General features: G+C 38.1%; 3 protein-coding genes across 3 annotated transcripts in view; 1 reads left to right on the top strand and 2 right to left on the bottom strand.

The window, feature by feature from the left end:
• Nucleotides 1–26,329, top strand: part of MED12L (mediator complex subunit 12L) — a 320,591-nt gene that overhangs the window by 210,943 nt on the left and 83,319 nt on the right. The gene's annotated exons all lie outside the window — the stretch shown is intronic.
• P2RY13 (purinergic receptor P2Y13) lies at nt 10,932–14,590 on the bottom strand. The gene is made up of 2 exons (XM_045903550.2): nt 14,519–14,590; nt 10,932–14,060 (listed from the first exon to the last, which is right to left on the bottom strand). Exon 2 carries the CDS (start codon nt 14,043–14,045, stop codon nt 13,059–13,061), a length of 987 nt encoding a protein of 328 aa, XP_045759506.1. The 5' UTR covers nt 14,046–14,060; nt 14,519–14,590; the 3' UTR covers nt 10,932–13,058.
• Nucleotides 20,329–26,329, bottom strand: part of P2RY12 (purinergic receptor P2Y12) — a 45,118-nt gene continuing 39,117 nt past the window's right edge. The window contains exons 2-3 of the mRNA XM_045903549.2: nt 24,255–24,419; nt 20,329–22,399 (exon numbers count right to left, since the gene is read on the bottom strand). Of these exons, the coding sequence (XP_045759505.1) occupies nt 21,357–22,376 (1,020 nt within the window). The 5' untranslated portion in view covers nt 22,377–22,399; nt 24,255–24,419 and the 3' untranslated portion in view covers nt 20,329–21,356. The remainder of the gene's footprint in view (nt 22,400–24,254; nt 24,420–26,329) is intronic.

Raw genomic sequence — 26,329 nt, 5'->3', positions numbered from 1 at the left:
TATGGAACAAATGTACATTTTAGGTCTTGAGAAACAATTACAAGAGACTGTGGATTTTACTCATCGAATACAGTAAATGTGATAAAAAAAAAATTCGCTTAAACATAAGTGATTTCCAAGTCATCGTTTCCACGTTTGAAGGCACAATACACAATTTACATTTTCCGCCCGCCCCAGTTGGAAACAGTGAAGCTCCATGAAGAAACATATGGCCTCCTGTTTGGAATGTGGTGCCTCCCAGAGAAGGAGGACTTAAATGATCTTACTCAGTTAGTATTCTCATTTCTACATTTTCTTCAGACCTCAGATTTAAGCAGAAGGATAGTCTTAGTGCTGTGTCCTATCAACCACAGCTTTTAAGAAAATTAAAAAAAAATTTTTTTTGATTTACCTTTCATTGCGGTGTCTGGGTGTCCATTCACCTGATACGGTGTCTTCAAGTTGAAACAGGCTTCTCAACTCTAATTAAGAATAAGCCTTGAAACTATGGTTGACAGAGAAGTGGGTTTTCTGGCACAGCATGAAAAATAAGCATGTTTCTCTCCTGTCGGAGAAAGCAGGTTCTCCCCCTGGGCCCCTTGAGAGTGTCCTTTGAGGCACCCTTTCAGATTGTCCTGCTCCGAACAACTGGAGCAACTTGCTCTCTTGCTAACGTAAGTGACTCACATCTGAGAGCAGGTGAGATTTGTAGACTGGGGAAGAGCATTTCCTGAACTTGCAGGAATCAGACGGTGATTCACCTGAAGGGAACACAGAGGGCCGGAGCTCAGAATGCCGGAGGACTGTTTAAGGAGGAGGAAATGAGGTCTCAGGTTGGGGTTGGCCCCAACTAAATCACTAAATCCGTCCCAGTGTTTAGGTCATTTCTGTCTTTTTTTTTTTTTTTTTTTTTTTTTGGTGGGGGTGGAGGAGCTTCCTATTGCTAATTAGAAAATATGCATACAGCCTTTCTGTCGATTAAAGCTAGGATTAAAAGGAATCAGAATATATTTTATGAGAAACAAATCCTTTAAGATATTATTCTGCTTACTGTTTAAAAACTAAAATTGAAATGTGCTTATACTTGTGACTGAAAACATTGGAAATCTATTGTCTTACTCAAGAATCTGATGAGATCTGTAGACCTATTTTTACATATACACAAATGTCAGTATTCAAAATATTTTAAATTTATTGTGGGGATGAGTTCTCACCCAATCCCTTGAATTCCATTTTTAAAGACAAAATAACGGGTGCCTGGTTGGCTCAGTTGGTTGAGCATCTGCCTTCGGGTCGGGTCATGGTCCCAGGGTCCTGGGATAGAGCCCTGCGTTGGGCTCCCTGCTCAGCGGGGAGTTTGCTTCTCCCTCTCCCCCTGCCTCTCCCCTCTGCTTGTGTTCTCTCTCAGATAAATAAATAAAGTCTTAAAAAAAAAATAAAGACAAAACAACTTTTATTCTTTTTAAAAATCTTCCCATAATGATAAATTTATATAATCAAATCAATTTTTCTTATTTGTAATTAATTTTAGAACTGCAGATAAAAATCGTCAAAAGATTTGCAAGATTTTGCAACATTAAAACAAGTAAATAAATAGAATTTCACCAAATGGAATCAAAACCTGTTACTATCATGGGTGAAAATAAAATAATAAAGGTGGCATCTTTTTTGAAGTTACAAATCAATAATAAGAATTACTTAGTGTTTACTTACACCTTAAAGAAATTATATATTTACACACACACACACACACACACACATTGGTTTTCTTTCTGTGTTAGTACAGAAAAACAAATATGTATTTAACTTAAATACTAATAGTTGAATATCAGAATTATGTTTCTTCTATTGCTTGTTCCTAAACAGACAACTACCATTTTAATGTTCTCTATTCCATTTTGTTTAGGGTGGATTAAGTTATAGGTAAGTAGACAGCCATAGGGAAAGTCTCTGGACAAAGTTAGGCAACTTAATAGTGGCTCAATCTTACAAGAATTTGCCAGATTTACAAACAATTCTGCATTTAGAATTGATTCTGCTTTGTACCATTTTTATACTTCTTCCCCAGGGATTTTGATTTTAACATTGAAGCCAGTTTATTGCATCCTGAGGAGGAAGTCTGTGCCTTGCAGACCTTAGTTGGAAACTTGTCATTTTTGGCTTGAGCTTATTGCCATTTGTCACTATGATCCATAAATAGTAAATGATGTGAAATCAACCTGTCAAAATAACCAACTGCCAACCCTTTTTTAAAAAAATTTTTTTTAAATTGTTTTTAAAGATTTTATTTATTTATTTGACGGATAGAGATACAGTGAGAAAGAGAACCCAAGCAGGGGGGCAGCAGAGGGAGAAGCAGGCTCCCTGCTAAGCAGGGAGCCTGATGTGGGGCTCGATCCTAGACCCTGGGATCATGACCTGAGCCGAAGGCAGATGTTTAACGACTGAGCCACCCAGGTGCCCCCCAACTGCCAACTCTTAAAAGTGTCAATTCAAAGAGAGAACATACCTTGTAGCCTCCTTAAAACTGTGTGGACAAAGGCTTTCCCTGTACCTTCTGAGGATTGTCATCCCAAATTTCCAGTCATGTGTGTGAAATCATATTAGGGACCTTATTTGGAGAAATATTTCACAAGCTTCTGTTAAAGGAATAAAGGCATATCTGTTATGTACCTTAAATTTTAATACATTTTTTTTTTAACCTGGGTTGACTGTCCTATTAGGACCAACTAAATATATTAATTTTTTATGGTAAAGAAAATCCCTGTCCGGTGTAAGGACCTCCAGTTTTTCCTGTACATTGAAGCACCTTGACATTGTACGTATTGGTATTTTATAAAGATCTCACAGAGGAGGGAAGGAGCTCCTATCCCCTTGTCCTTTCAGTACAGTAGGTGGCTCTCTCTCTTCCTGGAGGTAGGTTAGGGTTGGAAGAGTTTTTTCCCTCCTTTAGGAACATAATAGATTGTCGTATTTAAAAGCTTTGGCCTGTGATGCAAATTAAGTCTAGGAATGAAAAAGTTAGCATGAGGCAGCCTTTATGCATTTGTCTTGAAGCATATCATGCCAATCTCAAGTTGGGACTTGTTCAAGCCAGTCTTACTTAACATTCAAAAAGGGAAGTAGTACACGTTTAGTCATGAAAAAAGTGTAATGCTTTGATGAAAAGAGCAGCTGAAAAACAGCCCATAACTTTATTATTGTTCAAATCACTGAAAGGTTAACCTGCATAATTTTTTTTCTGCTGATTTTTATAGCAAGTCTCACATTTCATAAAAGCCACAGGAAACTTTATAACAATAATTATCTTGCTGCTTCATTGGGGGATCCTATTAAATGCAGGGAAGCTCTTTTAATAATAACTGCTTTAGCCATTACAAACCCCAAATTTATTTTGAATACAAGAAACGTCCTGGGATATGTGTTTATGATTCTTCACCACCACAATGTTTAAAAGATTTTTTTTTTCTTTTTTTACTAAAGGTGAGTTTTTTCTTCTAATATTATTTTTAAAGATGTTAAACCCACAGACAGATTGAACTAAGAGTGCAACTAAGTATTGTTTAAATTTACACACTGTTAACATTTTTCACATGCTCTACCCCCCGCAGTATTTTGGGGGGACCTGTTTGAAGTTGTAGTCCTTGTGACAAATGCCTTGCCCTTAACTCCTTCAGCATGTGTTTCCTAAAAACAAGGATATTCTCTTACCTAATCACAATATTGTTATCAGTCAAGATTAATGTTGAAGCAGAGCAGTAATATTTTAAATTCTGTCTGTATTAAAACTTTGCACTTTCCCGGTAATACCCTAATTTTTTTTGACGTGGCATTCAATCACTGGTCGCACATTGCATTTGATTTTACTCTCTTTTTTAGGCTCTTAATCTTTAGAACAATCTCTCTCCTTTTTTACTTTTTAAAAAAGTCCCCCTGGTTTTTGAAAATTGGTTTGCTCTGTATTTGCTAGGGTCCATTCTGTAGGATAGGTAGTAGGGGGTGCCTCAAAATGTTTTTGAGGCACTTTGGACTTATTATCCTGAAATCTATATTAGACTAAGTTTGGGATTTTGAAGTCAAATAAGAATATCTATAATCTTATTTGGAAAAAGACCTGGTTCATGGATTAAGAATCACAAAGTTGGTAGATCCAAACTCTCATTTTCTTTGGGATACTGGATAACTTACTCAACTTTTCTTGATTTCATTTTTCTATAAAAGGAGGATTATGATTTAATTATAGAATTTTAGATGAGAATTCCCATAACCTTATTGATTTTTCAAAATAAAGTCTTAAAAACAGAAGCATTCAAGGAGAGAATGTGTTTCTAAGATCTTGGAATAAAAATTAGGTATTATTGGTAAGTCTTCCTGAAACCTACAAGAACCCTTTCCCTTTACCCTATTCATATGTCCCACTTTTTTAGTGTGAGACACTGACAAATGTATTACCAAGGCTTGTCTTGGTCTTCTAGTCCTTTCTCCCTTGCATATGATTTTCCTTTGCATACAAAGGGCTTTCTAGTCTTTTTTTTTTTTTCTTAAAGATTTTATTTATTTATTTGAGAGAGCGAGAGAGTGCGCGAAAGAGGGGGGAACATAAGCGGGGGAAGAGGTAGAAGGCGAAGCAGACTCCCCGCTGAGCAGGGAGCCCCATGCAGGGCTCAATCCCAGAACCCTGGGATCATGACCTGAGCTGAAGGCAGAGACACTTAACTGACTGAGCCAGCCAGGTGCCCCTGCTAGTCTTTTGTAATACACTAATTCACTACAAAACAAACACAAGCAGAGATCTAATAGCTCAAGTTGATCTGTCTTGAGTACCCATTTCTTTCACGTGGAACCAGAACATGCAACAAGGATTGTAGTAAAATCTTCCTCACATCTTACTGTTCGATCTCTGTACACAAAAGTCACTCTAATTGTGGCTCACATCCAATAGCTGCGAATTTGTGCTGAGTATAATTACTACAAACCCTTTAATGTTTCCTTGCTGAGATTGGTATCTTTAGGTCCCTATGCTTGAATTACTGTGCTTAATCTGTCATTTGAAATGATTTGTATCTATTAGGTCTGCTTTAAATAAAGCACTTACCTTTTTCTGGTATGAGAACTTCATTAATGGCTGATTAGAAGGAAGGGATGGTTTGGAGATTGAGTCTGGAGATATGCGGGTGTGTGACTCCTGACCTCCTATTGATACTCTGCCTTGGGCTGTGCTGCTTAGTCCCTGTCCTCACTTTGGAAATTTTGCTTGAGGCGGTGTCAGGCCATGACAGGAGCCTAGTAATTGTGGGGTCAGACAGACTCCAAGGTGGATTTCAGCCGGGCGCCGCCCCCCGCCCTTTTTTTGGACAAATCATTAATGTAGCTGAATCTGTTTCTTCTTCTAGAAAATAAGCTTGGGGATGACTACCTTGTAATACTGTAAAGATTAAATGAGATAATATACAGGAGAATTCTTACAGTGTTTAGAACAGGTTGGTACCTAATGAACAGTAGCTTCTCTCTCTCCTTTCCTCCCACTCTGTCTCTCTCCCCCTCCTTCCTCCCAGAGGCAGAGTGACTAAGTGAATGAATGGGGGTGTCTGAATGTAAATTTGGAATGATTAAAAATGGAAAACATTCCTCAACTTAGAAGTCAGAGTAAGTCCATAATATTTTAATTGCCCTTAGAAAACTCCTGGTTTTTCTTCAGTGATGAACTGATGATTACTTGAAATGCTTTTTATGTTCTTTCTTGACAGCTTTCCCTTCTGAAAAGGAGGAAATTAGAAGAGCTTATTCTAGTCTGACATGGTGGGAAAGTATAGAAGCTAAGAGCAGGATATGTAGGGGGAGAAGAGAGTTGGTCTCAGAAGGTTCACCGCATAGAGGTTAATGCTTCATTTACTTGTCGTTCAGGCATTTTTGATTATAGGGAATTTCCGTTACAGAGTTAAATAGAGTAAAAAGGGAAAAAAGTGTTGAGTGATATGTCTATATGATATAAATTTAATGCACAAATACAATATTCTTAAAAAGCTATATAAGTATTCAGATATGCATTAGGTAAAATTGTTCAAGATGGATACCAATAAGTACAGTCACATACAAGCTTCTGGTGTTTAAGCTGATTTTTAAAATAAAGGCAGGCAGGGGTGCCTGGGTGGCTCAGTCGGTTAAGCGACTGCCTTCGGTTCAGGTCATGATCCTGGAGTCCCTGGATCGAGTCCCGCATCGGGTTCCCTGCTCAGCAGGGGATCTGCTTCTCCCTCCGGCCCTCCCCCCTCTCATGTGCTCTCTCGCTCTCAAATAAATAAATAAATAAAATCTTTAAAAAAAAAATAAAGGCAGGCATTTTAATTACCATGCTTTGAGATGTTACATTTGTCAGTTTGAGTTTTATTATAGAAGTGGCAAAAATTCACATGCTGAGTGTGATATGGAATTTTTAAAAAAAATGGCTCGGTCAAGTGTCTGGCTCTTGGTTTCGGCTCAGGTCATGATCTTGGCATCCTGGGAACAAGCTCTGCATTGAGCGCACTCCCCCCCCCCCCCAACTTGCTCACACACACACTCTCTCTAAAATAAAGAAATCTTAAAAAAAAATTTAGTTTAGGGGTGCCTGGGTGGCTCAGTCATTGGGCGTCTGCCTTTGGCTCGGGTCATGATCCCAGGGTCCTGGGATCAAGCCCTGAATCAGGCTCCCTGCTCCGTGGGAAGCCTGTTTCTCCCTCTCCCACTCCCCCTGCTTGTGTTCCCTCTCTTGCTATGTCTCTGTCAAATAAATAAATAAAATCTTAAAAAAAATTTTTTTTAGTTTAGCTACTTTACTGTAAGTCTTAAATTCAATTTCCTTTCTCTTCTCTATCCTTTTTTTCTCTTTTATAACTTCTCCCTGTGTTCTCAACTCCTATCCCTACCACTTGGTGTCTGCCGCCCACCCCCCCACTCCCCTTTCCCTACAAATACTTTATACTAGAATGTATGGGGTGAGGGGGGATTAGGCTAGGTATCAGAAACCCAGGTAATATTAATGCCTGAAATGTTGGCATACCCACTTTTCTGGCTGAAGCTGGATTTTCATGGTCATGCTGTTATACCCACCATGTGTTTGCATTTCTGCTCTGTTAGCTGTTTCACGTGGAGCATATTCACTCTGCACTGCATAGGAAGGGGCCACTCTATCTGTTCTTAGAAACCCTTAGAAAAAGCTAAGGTAATATAACAGCAGTTGTTTTTTTCTCCTTGAAAGTCTTGTAAACGGACTTGTCCTTTGTGGCAAGATGAGAGTTGCTCGTAGTCCCTCACTTCCCATTACAAATTGGGCTCTACCCCACCTTCTCCTCAGTGTTACCACTGACTTCATACTTGTAGATTGATCACATTTGACCTTTCTAGAGTGTTTGATTTTGTTGACTATTACTTCCTCCTTAGTTTCCAGTATATGAGATCTCCTGTTGCTCCTTTTAATTCAGCCCCCACCTTCCACCCCCTACACTCCACATTCTAGGCATCTCTTCTGTCTGTTCTGTCCAGGACACTTGTGTGGCAGGGACTCTGGGATGCTCAGCTCATTCCTTCATCTCTCACTGTATCAGAAAAATTATCCCCTTGCATCTAATCTAGCCCTGTCTTCAGAGCCCTGGATCCATATTTTGTCTCCACTGGCTAGATTTATTGACCCAGATTTCTGAACTTGAATCAGACCCAGAATCTGCTTCTTGCCCTTCCTTTATGATCCAACACACTACTCAATCTAACAGTCTTCAGAGCAATGAATCTCAGTTGTAAGGGGGGTAGTGTGGGGATTATGGACCCCATTGAAAATAAATTTTGCATATTAATTAAATACATTTTACATATAATCCCCTATTCTCCAGTGGTCTTGGACTCAAAACCTGTGTCTCTGAAAATGTCTGTAAAGTCTATGTCAGTTTTTTCCCCGTGGCTCTTGCCTGCATAGATGGAAGACTTCTGTAATTGATCTCCTATCTTCAATGGCTCTTCCTTCAATCCATAATCATAATCATCCCATTATTGGCAAATTGATTTTCCTAAAGCACAAGCAAAGAGCATGTAGTTCTTCACTTCAGAACCCTTCCATGGCTCATTGAGAAGTCTATATAATCCAACACAACACCATAGCATTCTACTGTAGGCTCCCATGCTCCATTCCCAGGCTCATCTTCTACGTCCACAGGCAGCCTCTGGCCTCCATGGCCCCTTGTGCTCTGGCCATAGCACTTTTTCCACCCCTAGCTGCGTCTTCCTCCAAGCTGTTCATGGCCTGGCAGCATTCCCTTTCGCATGCCCTGTGTCCTGCCTCAAGGTCCAGCTCACGTTGTCATCTCCTGCAAGTCCTTCCTCATTTTCTCCATTTGAAGTTAGCTACGTTTTCCTCTCAGTTTTTATGGTGAGTGAATTTTGTCTCTCATACAGTTTCCACAGTTGGATTCATTGTGGGATGTGTGCCTGACCATTGTGTCCTTCCAGAGAGGCAAAGGGCCCTGCACTAAAGGCATGACTGACTCAGTGAATCAGTAAACCCACTCTTTGGGATTTTCTGTCTCTCAAGACCTCTTGAGTGTTGGATATACTCATGGGGCTGAACCACTCAAACTCCCGAGGTTGCAGACCTCATTAGTATTGAGACCTCTCCCTTCCTCTTCAGGAGCCACCTCCTTCCCATCCTCGCAGCTGGGGTGTGATGTCAACCCTTGAGGAGCTTGTCCCGATGGTGTAGCAGACCTGTTGAGGCCTGGGGCCTGAGGCCACCTGCCTGGGTTTTAACCCCAGCCCTGCATCTGCTCGCTGGCAGGTCGTGTGCACTGTGGGCAAGGTGTCTTTTTGCTATGTGTCTCAGTTTTCTTTTTTTGTTGCCCTCAACAGGCAACCCTGTGGTATCTATCTCATAGGGTTGGAGTGAGAAACAGAGAGGTGATAGTCCTTGTAGAGCACATAGTATGGTGCCTGGCACATAGCAGGTACTCGGTAATGACGGCAAGCTGCCTGTGTAAGGTCCTGGGAGGTTCTCGCTCACTTCGAGGGTCGGAGCTAATTACCTGGCAGTACCTGAGCTAGTTATGGCCCACACATGAACATATTGTTTTCGTGGGGTCAGGGAGTGTGGAGGTGGCTACGGAAGTTTTGAGAAGAGCAGGAACTATAGGAGACGGGATTTATGATTTCTCTTGAGAACATTAGAATATCTGAGGTGGGAAATATAGTGGTTACGAATATGGGCTCAGAAGCCAGAGTCTGAATTACAGTCCTAGTTTTGCTATGTATATGCTGTGGTGTCCCCATGGAAGTTGCTTAACTTCTCTGTTTCTCAACTTCTTTATCTCTAAACTGGAGATCACAATAGCACTTCGTCACTTCCCGTGATTACTAACTGGGACAATCTGCTGAAAACTCTTGGTAGACTTACCTAATACATAGTAAATAGTAAGTAGTGTGCACTTTTTGTTGTCACCCGGTCGGTTCTTCTGCTGTTGCTACTAGCCAGCAACCCTGGGCCCCAAATCCCTCTGGTGCCAACAGTTGGCCCAGAGCAGTAGAAACCCCCGTAAGCTGGGCATGACCTTTCCAGGTAGCTAAGTCCTCACCGTTGCCTGTCACCTTAATCTGCCCTGTTCTCTTAATAACAGTTTTGTCTGTCTCCTGTTGACAGATTCCACTCCTTTGCATTCATGTCCAAGAAGGCTATGCTGTGAATCTCCAGGAATAGTATGCACAGTTCTCAATATGAACCTCAAGGAGCAGTTAGCACAGTAGTTCTTGACGTGTGGTCCAGAACAATAGCATCCGTATCCTCTGCAAACTTATTCTCAGGCCTCACCCCGGACCTCCTGAATCAGAAACTCTGGGAGTGGGCTTAGCAATCTGTGTGTGAAGAATCCCTGTGGCTTGTTCTGATCCCCACAGCAGTTTGCGAACTACTGATTTAACATGTGTTCTATATTCATATTGCTTACATCCAGTAAAAATAATTACATTTAACTTTTTACAAAACCCTTATTTGTGTTCGGAGCTCACAGATTATATCAAAGCTAAGTTTTTTTTTTTTTTTTTTTTTTTGCTTTTTGCTTTCTTGTTTCTGTCATTAATGGCTATGGTATAGCATCTCATTCTATAAGCATTGTAGAATTTAGTATTTGTGATGGCTAGTTTGGAAAGTTGTTTTCAAATGGTTGCTTTGCATTCTGTGAGTGTGATTTTATTTTATTATTATTTTTTATTTATTTTTTTAAAAATTTTTTCTTTTTTTTTTTTTTTAAGATTTATTTTATTTATTTATTTGACAGAGAAAGACACAGCGAGAGAGGGAACACAAGCAGGGGGAGTGGGAGAGGGAGAAGCAGGCTTCCCGCGGAGCAGGGAGCCCGATGCGGGGCTCGATCCCAGGACCCCAGGATCATGACCTGAGCTGAAGGCAGATGCTTAATGACTGAGCCACCCAGGCGCCCCCTGTGAGTGTGATTTTAAGGTGGCTCTAATATGCCCATTCCCTAAATCCATCATAGATTATTTCACTTTGTACATCAGGTACTCAGCGTTTGAATATAATGTTACTATAATATAATTAAATATTTGTATTTAGGGCAGGCATAATTTTGGAAATTTTATCTTTAAAGATCTTTTTTAAAAAGATTTTATTTATTAGAGAGAGAGAAGGAGCAAGTGAGCACGAGCAGAGGGAGGAACAAAGGGAGAGGGAGAAGCAGACTCCCCGCTTAGCAGGGAGCCTGATGTAGGACCTGACCCCAGGACCCTGGGATTATGTCCTGAGCTGGAGGCAGACACTTAACCAACTGAGCCACCCATGTGCCCCTTAAAAGATCTTTTTTAAAAAATTGTGTATATTATCAAGATGCAGTTACTTATAATACAGTATTATAGTCTACATGTGATTGTTTAATATACTTAGTAAAGGCAATGTGGATTTAGTGACATCTCTAACAGTCCATGATTTAATTCTTTTATTTCAGAGAACGAAAATCAGACATTAAGAGTATTTTTTGAAGAGTTTAGGAGATTGTAATATGCTACAGTTACAGATTTTACTTAACCGAAACCAGTAGCACATAGCTAAAGCATTTTGCCTATAGCTTTAAAAGGGAAACGTTGATAAACATTAGCCCAAAGCTACACATGTAATGTTTATTAATTCTGCTTTCTTCATGTTCATTTACTAGCAAGCCAAGGAACACCCCCAACACCCAGGCCCCTGGGTACATGCTCTATAGGAAGGCAACTAAAAAGAGCTTGAGTTTTCAATAAATTTATATCACCTTTTGAAAATAGAAACATCAGTGAGAATTGGCTTCCTCCTTGCTTTTCCAGCATGTAAAAATAAAACCAGCTTGAGTTATTTTATCAAATATTTATTGATTGCACAGTGAGACACATCTTTGCTCTCAAAGATACACATAAATTATTAAAAGAGTAGATACATGTGTGGGCAAGTAATTACAAAGCAGTGTGATAAGTACAATAATTGGGGTGTGACAGCAGTCCGATGAGGGGGTGATTGCGTTTGAGATGGTGGTGGGAGGTTGGGCAGATGAGATTTCATGGGACAAGTGATAGCATCTTAGGGTTTCATGGATGGGCCAAAGGGAGATTTACGTGTGCAGTGAGTGGCCCAGAGGCAAAAAGGAGCAACGCAAGTTCTCACAGTTAGAAACGTACAGAAGAGTGTAATGTTCCAGGGATGGAGCCCAGTTAGAAGGTAAGGCCAGAAAGGTGGGCACGTTCCAGGGCCTTCAGGGCCTTGGAGAACATGGGAAGAGGCTGGGGGTTTCACCTGTGGTGATCGTGTTGGAGCCAGCGGCACATTTACAGAGCATGAATACTTTGTGCATTTTCTCTAGAAGATACAAATCTGTGGCCACCATTCTAGATAAACCACATTTTAGCTTTTTTGAAGCACAGAGGGATTCAGGAAGAGATTCGAGGGGGAAAAGTGCGAATAGGTTACCATCCTCAGCAAAATTTCCCAGTATGGATGCTATTGATTGTGGGTCAGCAGTTCCATCCATAAATGTACCAGGAATGACACAACAATGACATAATTGTATTTCAAACATTTGTAATTCATGGTCTGCAGGGAATAGCATGGGAGGTACCAAGAAAACATGACATGGTTTCTGTCTTTAAAACACGTTGTCTTCTTAAAGAATCCTAACCATCTTTTGGGGATGCAGTCAGGAATATCACTAACTGGCAAAGGGAAATCTCCCACGATGGCCCTCACACATACCCAAACCGTGGGAGCAGTAGTGAGTGTGTGAGGCAGGAGGATAGAGGTGGTGGCCCAGGAAGGCTTTGTTGAGTAGGTGGCGTATTCAACCGCCATTAGAGGATTTGCCGGGCAGAGGGAGAATTCCAGAGAATATCAGTCCTGCATTCTTGCCACTAAATTCTGCACACTTAAGGCATGCAGAGTACTACAGTACGATATTTTATGTGGCTTAATAATGGTCTTTGCCTCGCATAGAGTACTGAAATAATGTTAGTACTCTTGACACTGGAGGAGGCTCTTTGTAAGGAGAAATTCCTTCATCCAGGCTTTCTTGGGGTTTTCTGACCCTATTTCAGCTCCCCAGATGCTTCATGTCTAGCATCCCTTTCAATCACTAGCTTCAGCTTTCATCAAAGGATTTTCAAGTTTGTTTGTTTTTAAATCAGCAAGTATCAACAGTTGCGGGACCTGAAAGCAGTAGTGTTGTATGAATTATGTATTGTACAGGAATGTGAGAAGGTGTTTTGGAAGGAAGGTTCTTAGTAATTTACATGTATCCATAATGTTTTCCAATATGTAAGTGAATGCTTTCAAAAAGATGACCTCTAGTGGCCACTTGCTTTCTGTTGCATTCTCTGACCAATACTTCATTCTGCTCATCAATCGATCTACGTGGACTTAAAATTTATATAATCCTTTCTGTAAACCTGGGTAATAACAACATGTAAGAAAACCTTTGTCTCATCTGTTTTTCTTTCATTGCTTAACCTTGATTTCCAAATCAATTATCTTTTGAAGTCTTATCGATTAAATAGAACGTAGACATGATAAAGTTATCAGGTTAGAGTTATATTGTCTGAGTAGTTTGATTTTCTTGGGTTGATCCTGTGATCTTTCTCCCTCTCATACATGGTAGGGGTTCTGTGAATTTTTTACATAAGAATATGTATATTAAGGGATCCATGCAAATGTTAGTTGCTGCCAAAAAGAGAGTCGTTTCTTTAGCTATAAACAGTTGGTTTTGCAACCTGCAGTCAGTCTTGCTGTTGGTTTGACTGTGAGTGTATGGAACTCGGGCAAAATGAAATGGAGCAAAACACACAAAGAATACAGCCACAACAACAAATACTTTACCTTCCAGCTTTGTGTTGTGTTTGCGGTCCTTACTTCTGGACTTTCTGTAAGAGCTGTATACTTTTTTTGCAATCACCACATAAAACAGAAGCATCAGGACAAAAACAGTCCAGAAAATGAACTGGCATATGTAGTTCACCACTTGATGCCATTTCAGCCCCAGGGGACCCTTCAAGGAGGCACACTTTTTCACAGATGCCGGCGTTGCTTCCTTGTTGCTCAAGATTATATTTGGCAGAGAGATGAGGAACAAAAGGAGCCAGATAAGGGTCGAGACCATTTTTGCAAAAACAGGTTTTTGGACAAAAAATTTTCCAAAAGGCCTGATGATCTTGAGGAATCTGTCAAAGGCTATGAAACCTAGCAGTATGATGCCCACATACATGGTCTCATAAAAGATGACAGCCGAGAAACGACACACAAAGGCCCTGAGTTGCCAGGGTCCGAGGTGTGAGTCGGAGAGGATTTTAAACGGAAGCATGAGCGTCATTATCAAGTCAGCCACCAGAGTATTTTTGAGGTAGACAATGAAGGTGGAGGAACTGGGGATGTGAATGAACACCCACAGGGCCAGAGTGTTCAACAGGATGCCGATGAAGAACACGACTGTGTAGGTGACTGGGAACACCAGCTGCGATATCCGCGTGTCCCTGGGGCACTGCTCAGACCCATTGAAGCCCTTTATCACTGTGGTGTTCATGGTTTCCAATGTCAGCTATTACAGATAAACACATACACAAAGGGAAACAAGAAGCATTTCATCATGTGGAAGTGCTACTTATAAAAGCAGACTTTAGGTGTATAACGTATTAACACCTTACATTTACTCATCACATTCAGTAGAGGAGTTGAAAAGGCACATGTTGTTTCTAGCTAGAATTTTTTTAAACATGTACTACAATTTTGGTACTTGTAATAGTACCATTATTTTTACACCCTTACGAAACCCAAATAACAGGTTCTACCTCATTTGTAAGTGCTACTTTTAACATGCAGTAAAACAAGACCCATTTAAGAAGTCATAATTCATGTCAGATTGTTGCACATTATATAGTTCCTTATGCTCATAATCTATGGTTTCTAGAATGTCTACCTTAAAGTGTTTTTTTCCCCCCCTTGAATATTTTCTTTCTTTTATAAGCAAGCCCACTCATAATAAAAGTTGAAATTCACCTTTGTTTGTGAGGATCCTGAGCTCAGTGTCTTCTGATTGAGGCAGTTATTAGTTCAGCCCACGGAGAGCATGTGAAGCAAGTGTTGTTCTGCTTTCTTATACCGGTTTCCTTCCTCATTTTCACGTGCGTAATGTGATCAATTAGAATGTCTTCATATTCAAACCTTTGCAGATTTTCTAATAAGAAGCCTCTTATATTTCAAGCTTAGGTACTGTTAATCTACTGTAACTTGAATATCTTTATATTTTCTCATCTAATAACTTTTGGCATTTTATCTTTTCTGTCTAGACAGTCACTGAAATTTTTGAGTGCCTTTTGTATATAATAATAGGTGGCAGAAAAATAAATTACCCTCAAATTACAACCACATAGGAGAGAGTACGAGTTGATTCTAAAATCAGAACCATCATTTGCACTCTTGTAGACTGCTTTGTCCAGAAATCTGTATTCAATAGGATGACCTCTTTATTTTTACATTTATCTTGGTCTTTTGGTCTTTTATCTCAGAGAGATTGACTTTTTTCCCCAAAAGTTCAGGGCTGTTAGACACAGATTTGGGGGTTAGAATCCCAGATCCAGGAATTACTGGGAGCTAGATCATAGTCAGATGATTCAGAAGCTCTCTGCCTCAGTTTGCTCATCTATATTGTGGATTTAATGACAGTATATACCTCATAGCATTATTGAGAAGACAAAACGAGTGTCTAGAATAGTGCTGGGTATATATGAAGCACTAAAAAACGTTCACTCCTGACTGCAGTGCTGAGTGAACTGCAGATTTCAATGGAGATAATTTCACTCATTAGAAACCATTTTTGGAAATCTCTCTGTATTTAATGTTGTATGCGAAGTCTGGAAAACTCAGGAATTTCATCAGTCAGCCTTGGGCCAAAGTCTATAAAATGTATCATTTAAATCTCTTCAAGTTTGAAAGGGTGTAATTGCCACTTTGTGTAAAGATGGTTGTTGTCCATGAATAGAAAGGTTTCCCTGCCAGATAGGTAAAGGGAAAGAGGAAATTGAGAGGGGAATGAGGGGAATGTGGAGTTCTCCATGATGAGTTTCACTTCATATTTTTTACTGCACATTTCACCACAGAGTTGGAGCAGACTGTGTGGTTAGGTTGATGGAGAATTTTGGGATGGCTTGGTTTGGGATTCTGGGAAGAAAAGTTTCATGTCCCACTGGATGTTTAAAATATGAGAAAATAAGATGCCTGATAATTTTGTTGGAACTACCCAATGTGGCACAGTTTAAAAAATGTGTGTTTGACTCAAATAAATTGTTCCTTGGAAATACAGATTCTGGATTTCATTAATGTGATGGAACGTGACTTAAACATCCATCTTCTTGCTTGCTTCACTAGGGGAAAAATAACAAACTATTTTTACTTTTTAAGTAGAAGTATTTGACCTACATAATTAAGTATAAATTTCCCGAAATCTCCAAAACCGTTATCTAGATGGAGGTTTGGAATATTTTCAGTTTAAATAAGGAAATGCTGTATAAGATTATTTCATAATATGAAAACTGGAAATCACATTTTGGTCAACTTTCAAAATGTCCAAGTGTGGGAAACTTTCAAAAGAGGAACTGACTTAACAGTGCCCATTTCTAAAGTTATGGAATGTGTTCTTTCAAATGTGGCAAGTTTCAAAATGTTTGACCATACTAAATATCCAACACACCACACATTCCTATATGTCCGTGTGCTTAACATGTATTAGTTGACTTTCCTTTGATTCACAGCAATGCTGCCCCCCTCCCCAACCGAGGGACCCTTGTTAGCTTGTCTGAGAGGCTGCCCAGCAGAGCAGATAGGAGCACTGTCTCAGGAGCCAGAGTGCCTTGGCTCAGTTTCTTATTGCAGCTTTTATTTTCTTGTGACCTTGGGCAAATTATTTATGTTTTCTATGAAACTGTTGCCTTCTCCTTACAATGAAAATAAATAATAGTATCTACTTTGTTGATTTGTTAAGGAATGAAATGAGTGAAGATTCACCAAGTGCATAGACTAATGCATATCATGTGGTAGGTGTTAGTATGTTTCTTGTTAAATGAAGTTAAAAGTGGGATACCATGTATACCTTTGGGGATGGATGGGGAAGAATCAAAGGTGAAATGAAAGATCCCAGAAATTAGAAGCTTGCCAAATGACAAGAAACCAAATTTAAATCCTATATTTAGTCAAAACCAATACAATCAGTCTAGCCAGTGAGTATAGTGCTCTAAATGATATGATCTTACTTACTTTTTAACAAAAGTCCTCAGAGATTGGTCCCATTTTACAGATGAGAAAATTGAGGCACAGCAGTTGAGCAGTTTAGCCAAAATCATGCACCCCAAGCCAACTTCAGACCCACACAGTCTGGTTCAGAGGTCGTACTAGGAGCCTGCCTCACACTCCCAACCGTCAGAAAGCACAGAGGGTGAATTGTCCAGATTCTAGAGTTTCTGAGCTTTGTATTACTGATTGATGAGTGAGGAGTAACAATCAACTTTAAAGGTTAATGGATTTGTGAAACTTTTTCCCTTAAGGTGAAGTACGTGGTTGAAAACATAAATTGGTTCCAAGTGGTATGATCCAGAAAGAATTAAAGAAGATTACATTGAAAGCTCATAGAAATTAGAAGCCTGCCAAATGGCAATAAACTATTTTTTCCATTTGTAGTCTCTTTTGAGATTTTCCTTTGGATCAGAGTTAACAGTTCAGAGGTTCCTGTTGATGTGGCCAACCAGTACCATCTAAATAATATCTGAAAAGATGAGGAAGTATTTGTTTTGATTTGGAATGAAAGTCATAGTGGGAACTCTTACAAAAGGAGCCTTTTACTTCTCATCAGATCATAGCATGGTACTTTCTCAGATGATATGAAATTGTTTTAAAAAAAATTCCACACTGGGTTAACTGAAAGGGGAAATAATAATCAGTTAAAGTAAGTTATGTAGTTTAACATTAAGTATAGAAATGTCTATAAGTAGAATCAGTATTAGAAAATCTCTACATGTAAGTAGAAACAGGCAATAAAGTCATAGTATTACCTGGAAGCATATTAATATCTATTTTCATATTTTTATTATAAGAGGAAAGCAAGTTTGAAGAATTCAAAGATAAGCAATTTGAAGAATTCAAATATAAGCATGTGTATAGGTAAATGTGAAAGCTAATCTCCCCTTGCATAATGCATACAAATGTGTGTGCAAATATATATATTTACGTTTATTGACCTATCAGATCTTTGTTTCCTTTTCATGTTAGTCCATGAAGATTTACCTATTTTTTTAAAAAAAGTTACACTATAGAAAATTACCATAGTTGGGTTAAGCCATTACTAATTGGCATTTCGTGTTTTTTTCTTTTTTCCAAATTTTTCTCTGTTAAAAACAGTACTGTAGGACACATATATGTCCATATATGTTTGTATAGTTGTTTCAACATATTTGTAGAAAATTTCCTATAAGTGGGATTGCTGGACCAAAGCTGTGCAGCAAAATGTTGAATGGTATTTTCAAATAGCTTTCCAGAAAGATCTTACCATTTTACAGTCTCCCTGAGTGGGATTCTTCCTTCCAACACTGTTATAAAAATCTTTTAAAGCAATTCTAAGCTTACAGGTGAAAAAGGCTCATGTAATTTAAGTGTAAATGTATTTGCTTATTAGTGAGAGTATATAGTTTTTCATATTTTTATTGTCCATTTGTTTTTCTCTTAGAAATTGATTTTTTATGTCTTTTCCCATTTAAAAAAATCAGGCTGTTTCTCTTTATTTACTGACTTGTAAGTGCATTTCTACATATTTAATTCTAGCTGGCATAATTGCAGTCTTACTTTGGGCATTACCAATCAACAGTGATCACCTAGATCGGGCACTGGAATCTAGTTGTTTTTAGTGCAAAGCTGCTGAAACACCTAGATGCATGAATAGTGGGTTCTTTTTCTGAATATTTTCTCCCTGTTTTTAGAGTTCTGGTCCAGGGGTTGTCAATCTTCTTTTCTAAAGAGCCACTTAGTAAGTATTTAGGTTTTGCAGCCATGCAGTCTTCCTCACAACCCAACTAATTAACTCTGTTGTTGGAGCAGGTAACCAACCATGGATAAAACCTGAGTGTGTGTGGCCGTGTTCTTATAAACCTTACTATGGACCCTGAAACTTGAATTTCATATAGCTTTAATACAACATGAAATTTTATTCTAATATTTCTCCTGTTGATATTTGAAAATGTAAAAACCATTCTTAGGTCACAGGCTGTACAGAAACAAGGGGTGGACTAGGTTTGGCTTGCAGGCTATAGTTTGCCACACCTGCTTCAGACTTTCTATAAAAACCACTGTGAAAAACTGCCACTAACCAGCAACCTTAAGACTTCTTAGCTACTAAGGCTATTGGCAAGACTACATTTTGTTTGTCTCATCTTCTGAACTTTTCAACTTCTGGACTTGAGTCTACAAAATTTGGCTTCACTTTTTTTTTTTTATTAAATCTGGGATTTATTATGTATATTAAAATTCTTAAACCTGGAAATAGTGACATATTCTGTGTATCATGAGTACTCTGTAAATACTGGTCTCTCAGTCTCTCTTGGGTGGATTCAATTTGATTTTTCATACAGCAGCGTATGCTGTCCAATGTCTTTGAATAAGAAATTCCCAACAAAGTGTGATTTAGAGTTTAATGTAAATTTTTCATATTGTATATAAAAACATAGATAATTCTAAACACGTTACAGTTCTTTTACAAAAGTACTGTAATACGGGCGCCTGGGTGGCTCAGATGGTTAAGCGTCTGCCTTCGGCTCAGGTCGTGATCCCAGGGTTCTGGGATCGAGTCCCGCATCGGGCTCCCTGCTAGGCGGGGAGCCTGCTTCTCCCTCTGCCTCTGCCTCTCTCTCTCTCTGACTTTCATGAATAAATAAATAAAACATTTTAAAAAACCCCAAAAAACAAAAATACTCTAATACCATTGGCATTTGTTTCTTTTCTTTCTCTTATGGAAATTGTCCTCTCAGTGATCTAATTTAATCCAAAGGGAAAGAATATTTGGGAAAGTCTTTGCCCACTCTGCAGTCTCCCAGCAGTTCATATGGTCATGGCACCATGGTGTCAGTTTTAACCCACTCTCTGTTCCCTGACTCGGATGGGTTGAGAGGTGGATTTGACCTTCTTTTTGCCCATATGCAAAATAAGAAGATCAGACGAGTTGATCTCTAGTTTTCTTCCATTTTAACTATCTGCTGTTCTTACAGAATGTGCGCACTTACACATGTGATGTTAAAGTGCATTGCATTAGTCTACATGGCTAGAATGTAGACTAGCAGTTTGTAGAAGATGCATCTTTTTTGATGAATTTCTCTTTGCGCTTCACCACTAACATGAAGTGCTTGCTTGTAGAAGTGCCAGGGAAGTAAATGCAGCCGCTTGAGAATAGATATCATTTAGAAAGTTGAGGGAGTTCAACTTTGCACTGATATTTAGCTCAGCAGAACTTGTGGAGGATTTAGATAAAAATCGATTAATACTGAAGTTCAATGAACTTCCTTATACTGCACCGCACCCCCCTTTCCCCCCCCATCATATTTTGATATTGGTATCCATGCCTTACATTTGAGAATTGCCTCTGGGGATCATAAATAACTGAGATAAATAATGTCAGCTTCCAATTCTGTTATATATTTTGTTTATATTAAAAATAGTCACTATGGCTTGTGTAGATTCATACTTCATTATCATTTACTTATGAACTAATTGATGTGTTATGTCACCTTCAATAGAGACTTTGCCCAATAACTTGTCATAAAACAGTTTTTGCAGTTATCCTTTATTAAATGGGTTTGTTGTTTGATGTAGGATTATATAAGAGGTGAGTGGTGGCATCTAATGTCTTTGAACAAAGAAATTCCAACAAATTGTGATTTAGAGTATAATGTACATTTTTTTTGTATTACACATAAGTGACAAACCAGTAATTACAAACACTTTAACCACTTTTCTGTTAATAGTTATGCTTTGCAACCGCATAGTCACATTTGTTTTTCTCACTGAAGCAAATACTCATTAACTCAAGTAGCAGGTAGTTTCTGAAAGCTAGTTAATAAAGTTAAGTGGCAATGATGGTATTGTACCATTAATAAAACTGGTTTCTCCAGCATTAAGGAAATACTCAAAGTTTTTTGGTATTAGAATGTCATAAAAATAACTTTTAATAACTTTGCTATTTCTGCTTTTTTTATTGGAAAAGTATTTTTAAACCTCTTTTTAATGAAAATTAAAAAAATTCACTCCAATTACGATTTCAATTAGTTTAAATTTCTTAGGTTTTTGCTAATAATTAGAAGTTAGTGGTAAATATTCTTTGTAAAGTGTCCCACTTATATTTTTATAATGAGTATCAAAATAGATCAGCATTTGGTTAGGGACTAGGGTGTATATACATCTTAGTATAATTTTCAGTCAGAAGACTTTTATCAGATTTATCATTCTTCTTTAGTTGATTACAACTTGATAATAACATCGTGTTCAATAATGTACAGTAGATATTATATGGTCACACACTTTGCCAACACTCTCCAAATCATGACTTCTGTGTAGTTTGGCTTGTAACCATGATGATTAGATACAGTTCATTTTGCTACACATCTACATGTTAGGTTTCTTTTTCTACATTTTAAGATAGCTTTTAATACTGGATAAGTAAATGAAGATTACTTCTTTTGTTTTCTGTTACTTGTTTAGAGAGTCACTGTTACTAACTCGACTTATTATTAGACAGTATTTTTACACAGTGCTTTCCTTTTGGATGTTCCAGATACTAATAGATTGAAATATTACCTCAGGTAGTTTACATTGGAGTCTCTTCACTTGGGTCACCGCCATCCTGTTCTTTTTTCCTATTTTGTTGGGATGGAGACGTTGCAGAATTGGGGCATTTCAGCATACTCATTAAGGAGTTTTTGAAGGACTTGCAGAGGAAAAAGTAGATGAATGGATCCAGGCATGCATTTAAGGAAGTTAACCAAAGTGTGCTCTCTTTAACATAAAACAGAGTGTTCTCAGCAGAGCAGTCAAAGACATCTCGGGTTTGGCTCAGGGTGTAGGGAATGCGGGCAAAATGGAAGGGAACAAAACAAATAAAAAATACAGCAATGATAATGAAAACTTTGATGTTTACCTTTTTCTTGGGGACTTTGCCTACGCCCCTCGTTCTCACATACGACCTGTACAGTTCTTTTGTAATGAGTGTATAACATACAATGACAATTAAAAAATTAATCCAGAAAATGACTTGACAGATGTAATTGACTATTTCATGCCAGACCAGACCAAACTCTGATTTGAGGAAAGAGCATTTCTTCACATTCTTGTCTCTTGGCCTCCTGTTGGTCAGAATCATGTTGGGCAAAGAGAGTAAGAACATGAATGCCCAAATTACAACAGAGAGAATTTTAGCCCCCAAGAGATTGTTGGGGTTGGACATCTTAAATGGCCTGGTCGTTTTCTGGTAGCGATCAATAGTTATCAGTCCAAGGAATGAAATACTGATATACATTGTGAAATAAAATATGACAGAGGTCACTTGGCAAACAAAGGTTCTCAGTGGTCCTGTTCCCAGTTTGGCATCACTGAGAATTTTGAATGGAAAAGTTAGAATCATGAGAAGATCAGAAATGACTGTGTTCTTAAGAAAAATAATAAAGTTGGATTTACTGTGGATTTGAAAGAAAATCCTCATTGCTAGGCTGTTTGTGATGAGTCCAACAAAAAACAAAACAGTATAGAGGAGCGGGAAGAGGACCTGGGTGATCTTATAATCTCTGGTGCACAGGCTGCCATTCCCGGCCACAGAGGTGAGGTTGTCCATGGCTTGTGTTTCTTCTTTGCTACCTAGGGGAGGAGAGCAGGGATGGTTATTTTCAGTTCCAGACTATCAATTTTGCTCTTATCTCTGTGTAACTTTTTTTTTTTTTAAAGATACATTTTTTTGAGTGTGAGTAAGCTAGAGAGCGCGTGCAACCATAAGAGCAGAGGGGAGGGGCAGAGGGAGAGGGCGAAGCAGACTCCCCGCTGAGCAGGGAGCCCAGTGTAAGCCTAAGGCCGATGCTTAACCTACTGAGCCACCCAGGGGCCCTTGGTGTAACTTTTCTGGACAGCCTTCTCTAAAAATTGAGGTTTCCAATCCTTATTGTGACAGTAAGAATACAGAAAATTGAATCTCAGAATACTTAATTGTGGCAAATACCAAATAAAGTGGTCTGAAGTACATTATATGAGGGTATAGATACTTCTCATTTTCTAAAAGTTTGCCTCTTAAAGGACGTTTTTGTTAGGCACATGCGCACAGTGTATAGAAATGGGAAGAGAAACATGGACTGTGCTTTATTCCTTTCCAGCTTCATTTCCATGCCATTAGCTTTTTCGTTTCTATTCACAGTCACTTTTCCTGCATTCTCCTTATTCCTGGGCTCCATTTACTCTGATACCACCAAAGGGTTCTAAGGAGACGTGACTGATAATTGGCTATTAGAATTTAAAAGTAAAAAGGGGAAAGAAATTTGTATAAAATCACTTTTAGGGAATTTATTGTTAAATATGAAATCAGATATAAAACTTTATAATTGGAAGCTATTTCTGCCTGTATGTTGCTCAGTCATCCATTTAGAAATCAACCTCAGACTAATTCTTTAGCTGCAAATATTTTAACCCACATATATCTTATTTCTGACTTTGGACAGTATATTTGAAATTTTTACATACATTTTCTTGAATATCATTCACTTAAAAAAAAAAAACAGTAAACAAAATGAAGTGGTTATCAAATGGCGTTCTTCAAAACAGCCAGGGCATACTTTCCAGGTATATAGAGTATGTAATGATAGCTAAAATAAAATATCAAAGCCATGTCCTTGTCTGGTTTCCTAGGTTATTACACCACAAGAGATGGCTATAAAAGAAAACTAACACTTGACTTGAATACATTATCTGCCATCTGAGTTTTGAAATTTAAAATGAAATTTTAATGTTTTTATTTCATCAAGGGCAAATGGAATTGATTCTATATCAATATTATTCCTAAATATAGGACATGGTGTTGTACAAAGAATACATATCCAAATTAAAAAAAAAAGATTCCACGTGAAAGACTTAAGTATGACAAATAAATATAACACTAAATTCCCACAAATGTAATATTTCATTATCTAATTATTGAATAAAAGATTCATGTCACAATTACAGCTTCAATTTTCAACACCTCCTCCCCAATTTAACTTAAAAAAATACTAAACAAAATTCAGTATTAAATTGAGATAAGATGGTAGATTGCAAGCTTCTTTGCTACTGCTATTTACTCTAATTTGTGCATTCTCTGATTGTTTTGAAAATTATCCAATGGGAATGCTAATTTTGCATAGGCTGTTACCTTCTTTAACGAGTAGTCTTGGTATCAGGAGTGTCACCTCCATCTATCTATATTTAAGTCTCACTTTCCACTCAAGGTAAAATAAGACCATTTGTATTTTATTTCCATGCTTTGTGTGTGTGTGTATTTAATGAAGAAGTTAGTGGTTGTCTCTATCAGCATTAATACAGTTTGTATTTTAAGTTTTATTCCAAATAAGTACATGAATTGATATCAATTATTTTTAAAGGTTTCCAGTGTTAAGAAAACTTGACAAACATGTACACACCCATCATTTTTTAAACACATATATTTGTCAAATATTTTTAGATATAAAGTTACCTGTTACTCTGTTGATTCAGGAGGATTTAAATGTATCCATTAAGTGGCATTTAATACATCCTGCAGAGTGGCATCTGGTATTTTCCTTTCAATGTCTTAGTTTAGTTGTTATTACTCTTTATAATCGAGTATCTGCTGAGCTTTCATCAGTAAATCTTGAGTGTTCTAGAGAGAAATAAAGAGAGGAAGAGAGGACTTCACAGTCAGAAATTACCTTCCAATGCCCTGGACTCAAAGCTGTGCAGACACTGTATTTCCGTCTGGCCCCTTTTAGGACTTCTGCTTTTATTTCCCTGGGAAATGTGGGGCAGGGTGGGTAAGAATTCATCTCTTAAGAAGCAATTTTAAAATCTTGCTGCTTTTTGCTGAAACCTGCCATAGAGTTTGATGCTTTATGAGTTCTTTTGGTTATTTTCCATGCACATGATAAATCCATGTTGAGATTAAGCTTTTTGAAGTCTGCTTCCAGGAGAAGGTTGCAGGCTTGCTTTCTCAGATGATTATTTACGTGAAAACATACTGTGCTCAAGCTGGGTGATATATTGCCTTTTAACAAGTAATTACATTAACTCGACATGTGTGCTTGTTATGGATGTTAAGTCTCTTGTTCCTTGTTTTTTTCCTGGTTAATAATGTCATTATTTTAAATCTGTGTTTGATCAAGTCTTTGTACGTGAAACAGTTTCTTCTCATTATAAATTTTAGGATTCGAAAATTACATTAAAAAAGAAAAACAGTTGTATCCTTTGCCAGACTTATTATATAAAGTGTCTTTCATGCTTTTCTTAAATAGAATTTAAATATAAACAATTTTTTTGTAACCTTGCTTTTGGTTTGATTATATCATTAAATTAAGGGATCCCTGTTTCACTAATACCTTTATATAAATACTGTTTTTGTCCACAGACACATACAGTATTTCAAACTATTGTTTGTTCCATTAGATCCACTTGGGTAAGTGCCTTTGCTATGAACATATGTTTTGTTTACTTCTTTCTTCTGAGTTTTGAGTGTGTCCATCCCTGCATATGTTAAATCATCTTTGATCTCAATTTTCAAAGTGCAGAACAGCAGCTCAGCATCGCCTAGGACATTGTGACAAATGCACATTCTTGGGCATGAACCTAGATCCAGTGAATCAGAAACTCTGGGTGTACCCCTTAGTTATACTTTAACGAACCTTCCAGGTTCCAAGTGAAGTTCATTCACAGTAAAGTTTGAAGATTATGGATTTACACTGATCTGAGAATTTTGTTGGCATTAAGAGTTTGTAGTTAAGCTATACATTTGAGTTATTTCAATCAGACATTTCAGTCACATAATGATCCCATATGTTAGTCATCTAGAGGTTTGATAGTAAACTCTTGGAAAAGTGGATATTCTTTTTTTTTTTTTAAAGATTTTATCTATCTATCATCTATTTTATTTATTTATTTAGAGCAAGAAAGAGACGGCATGCAGGGGAGGGGCAGAGGGAGAGGGAGAGAGAATCTTAAGCAGACTCCATGCTGAATGTGGACCCAGCTGTGGGGTTTGATCTCATGACCTGAGCCAAAAACAGAGTAGGTTGCTCAACTGACTGAGCCACCCAGGTGCTCTGGGAAAGGGGGTATCCTTAAGTTATTTTTGTTTTGAAATTAATTGCAGTTACAAGTTTTAATACTTGTTTGTTGGTTTGGAGACACAAAATTATACTTTTGGAAAAACTTTTATGCATATGTACACTTCAGAATAATAATAGCCAACATTTGACTCCTTATATTGTCATGAATTAACTTATTTTATGATCTCAGTTACTCTCTGAAGAGTATTATTTCAATTATTTCCATTCTCTGCATGACGTAAACTTTGGAGCAGAGCAGTGAAGTTAGAGACCCCATTCTAACCAATGCTGTTTGATCCCAGAGCCTGCATCTGTAACCACTGTGTATGTAGATAATCCTCATCTCACTGCACAAGCCCCCATCTCCCTGCCTTGAGGCCCAGGAGCGAGAAGTAAATGTCATGAATGGAGTGGTTTTACTCTTTTCAAGAAAATAGAAGTCATACTTGCCCATACAGCAAATTGTAGACTT

This window comes from Mirounga angustirostris, unplaced genomic scaffold (genome assembly GCF_029215605.1).
Source record: "Mirounga angustirostris isolate CCGP_5_RB_7025 unplaced genomic scaffold, mMirAng1.0.hap1 SCAF_1, whole genome shotgun sequence".
NCBI lineage: Eukaryota > Metazoa > Chordata > Mammalia > Carnivora > Phocidae > Mirounga > Mirounga angustirostris.
Note: the sequence above shows the minus strand (reverse complement) of the source record. Positions and strands in the feature narration are given on the sequence as shown.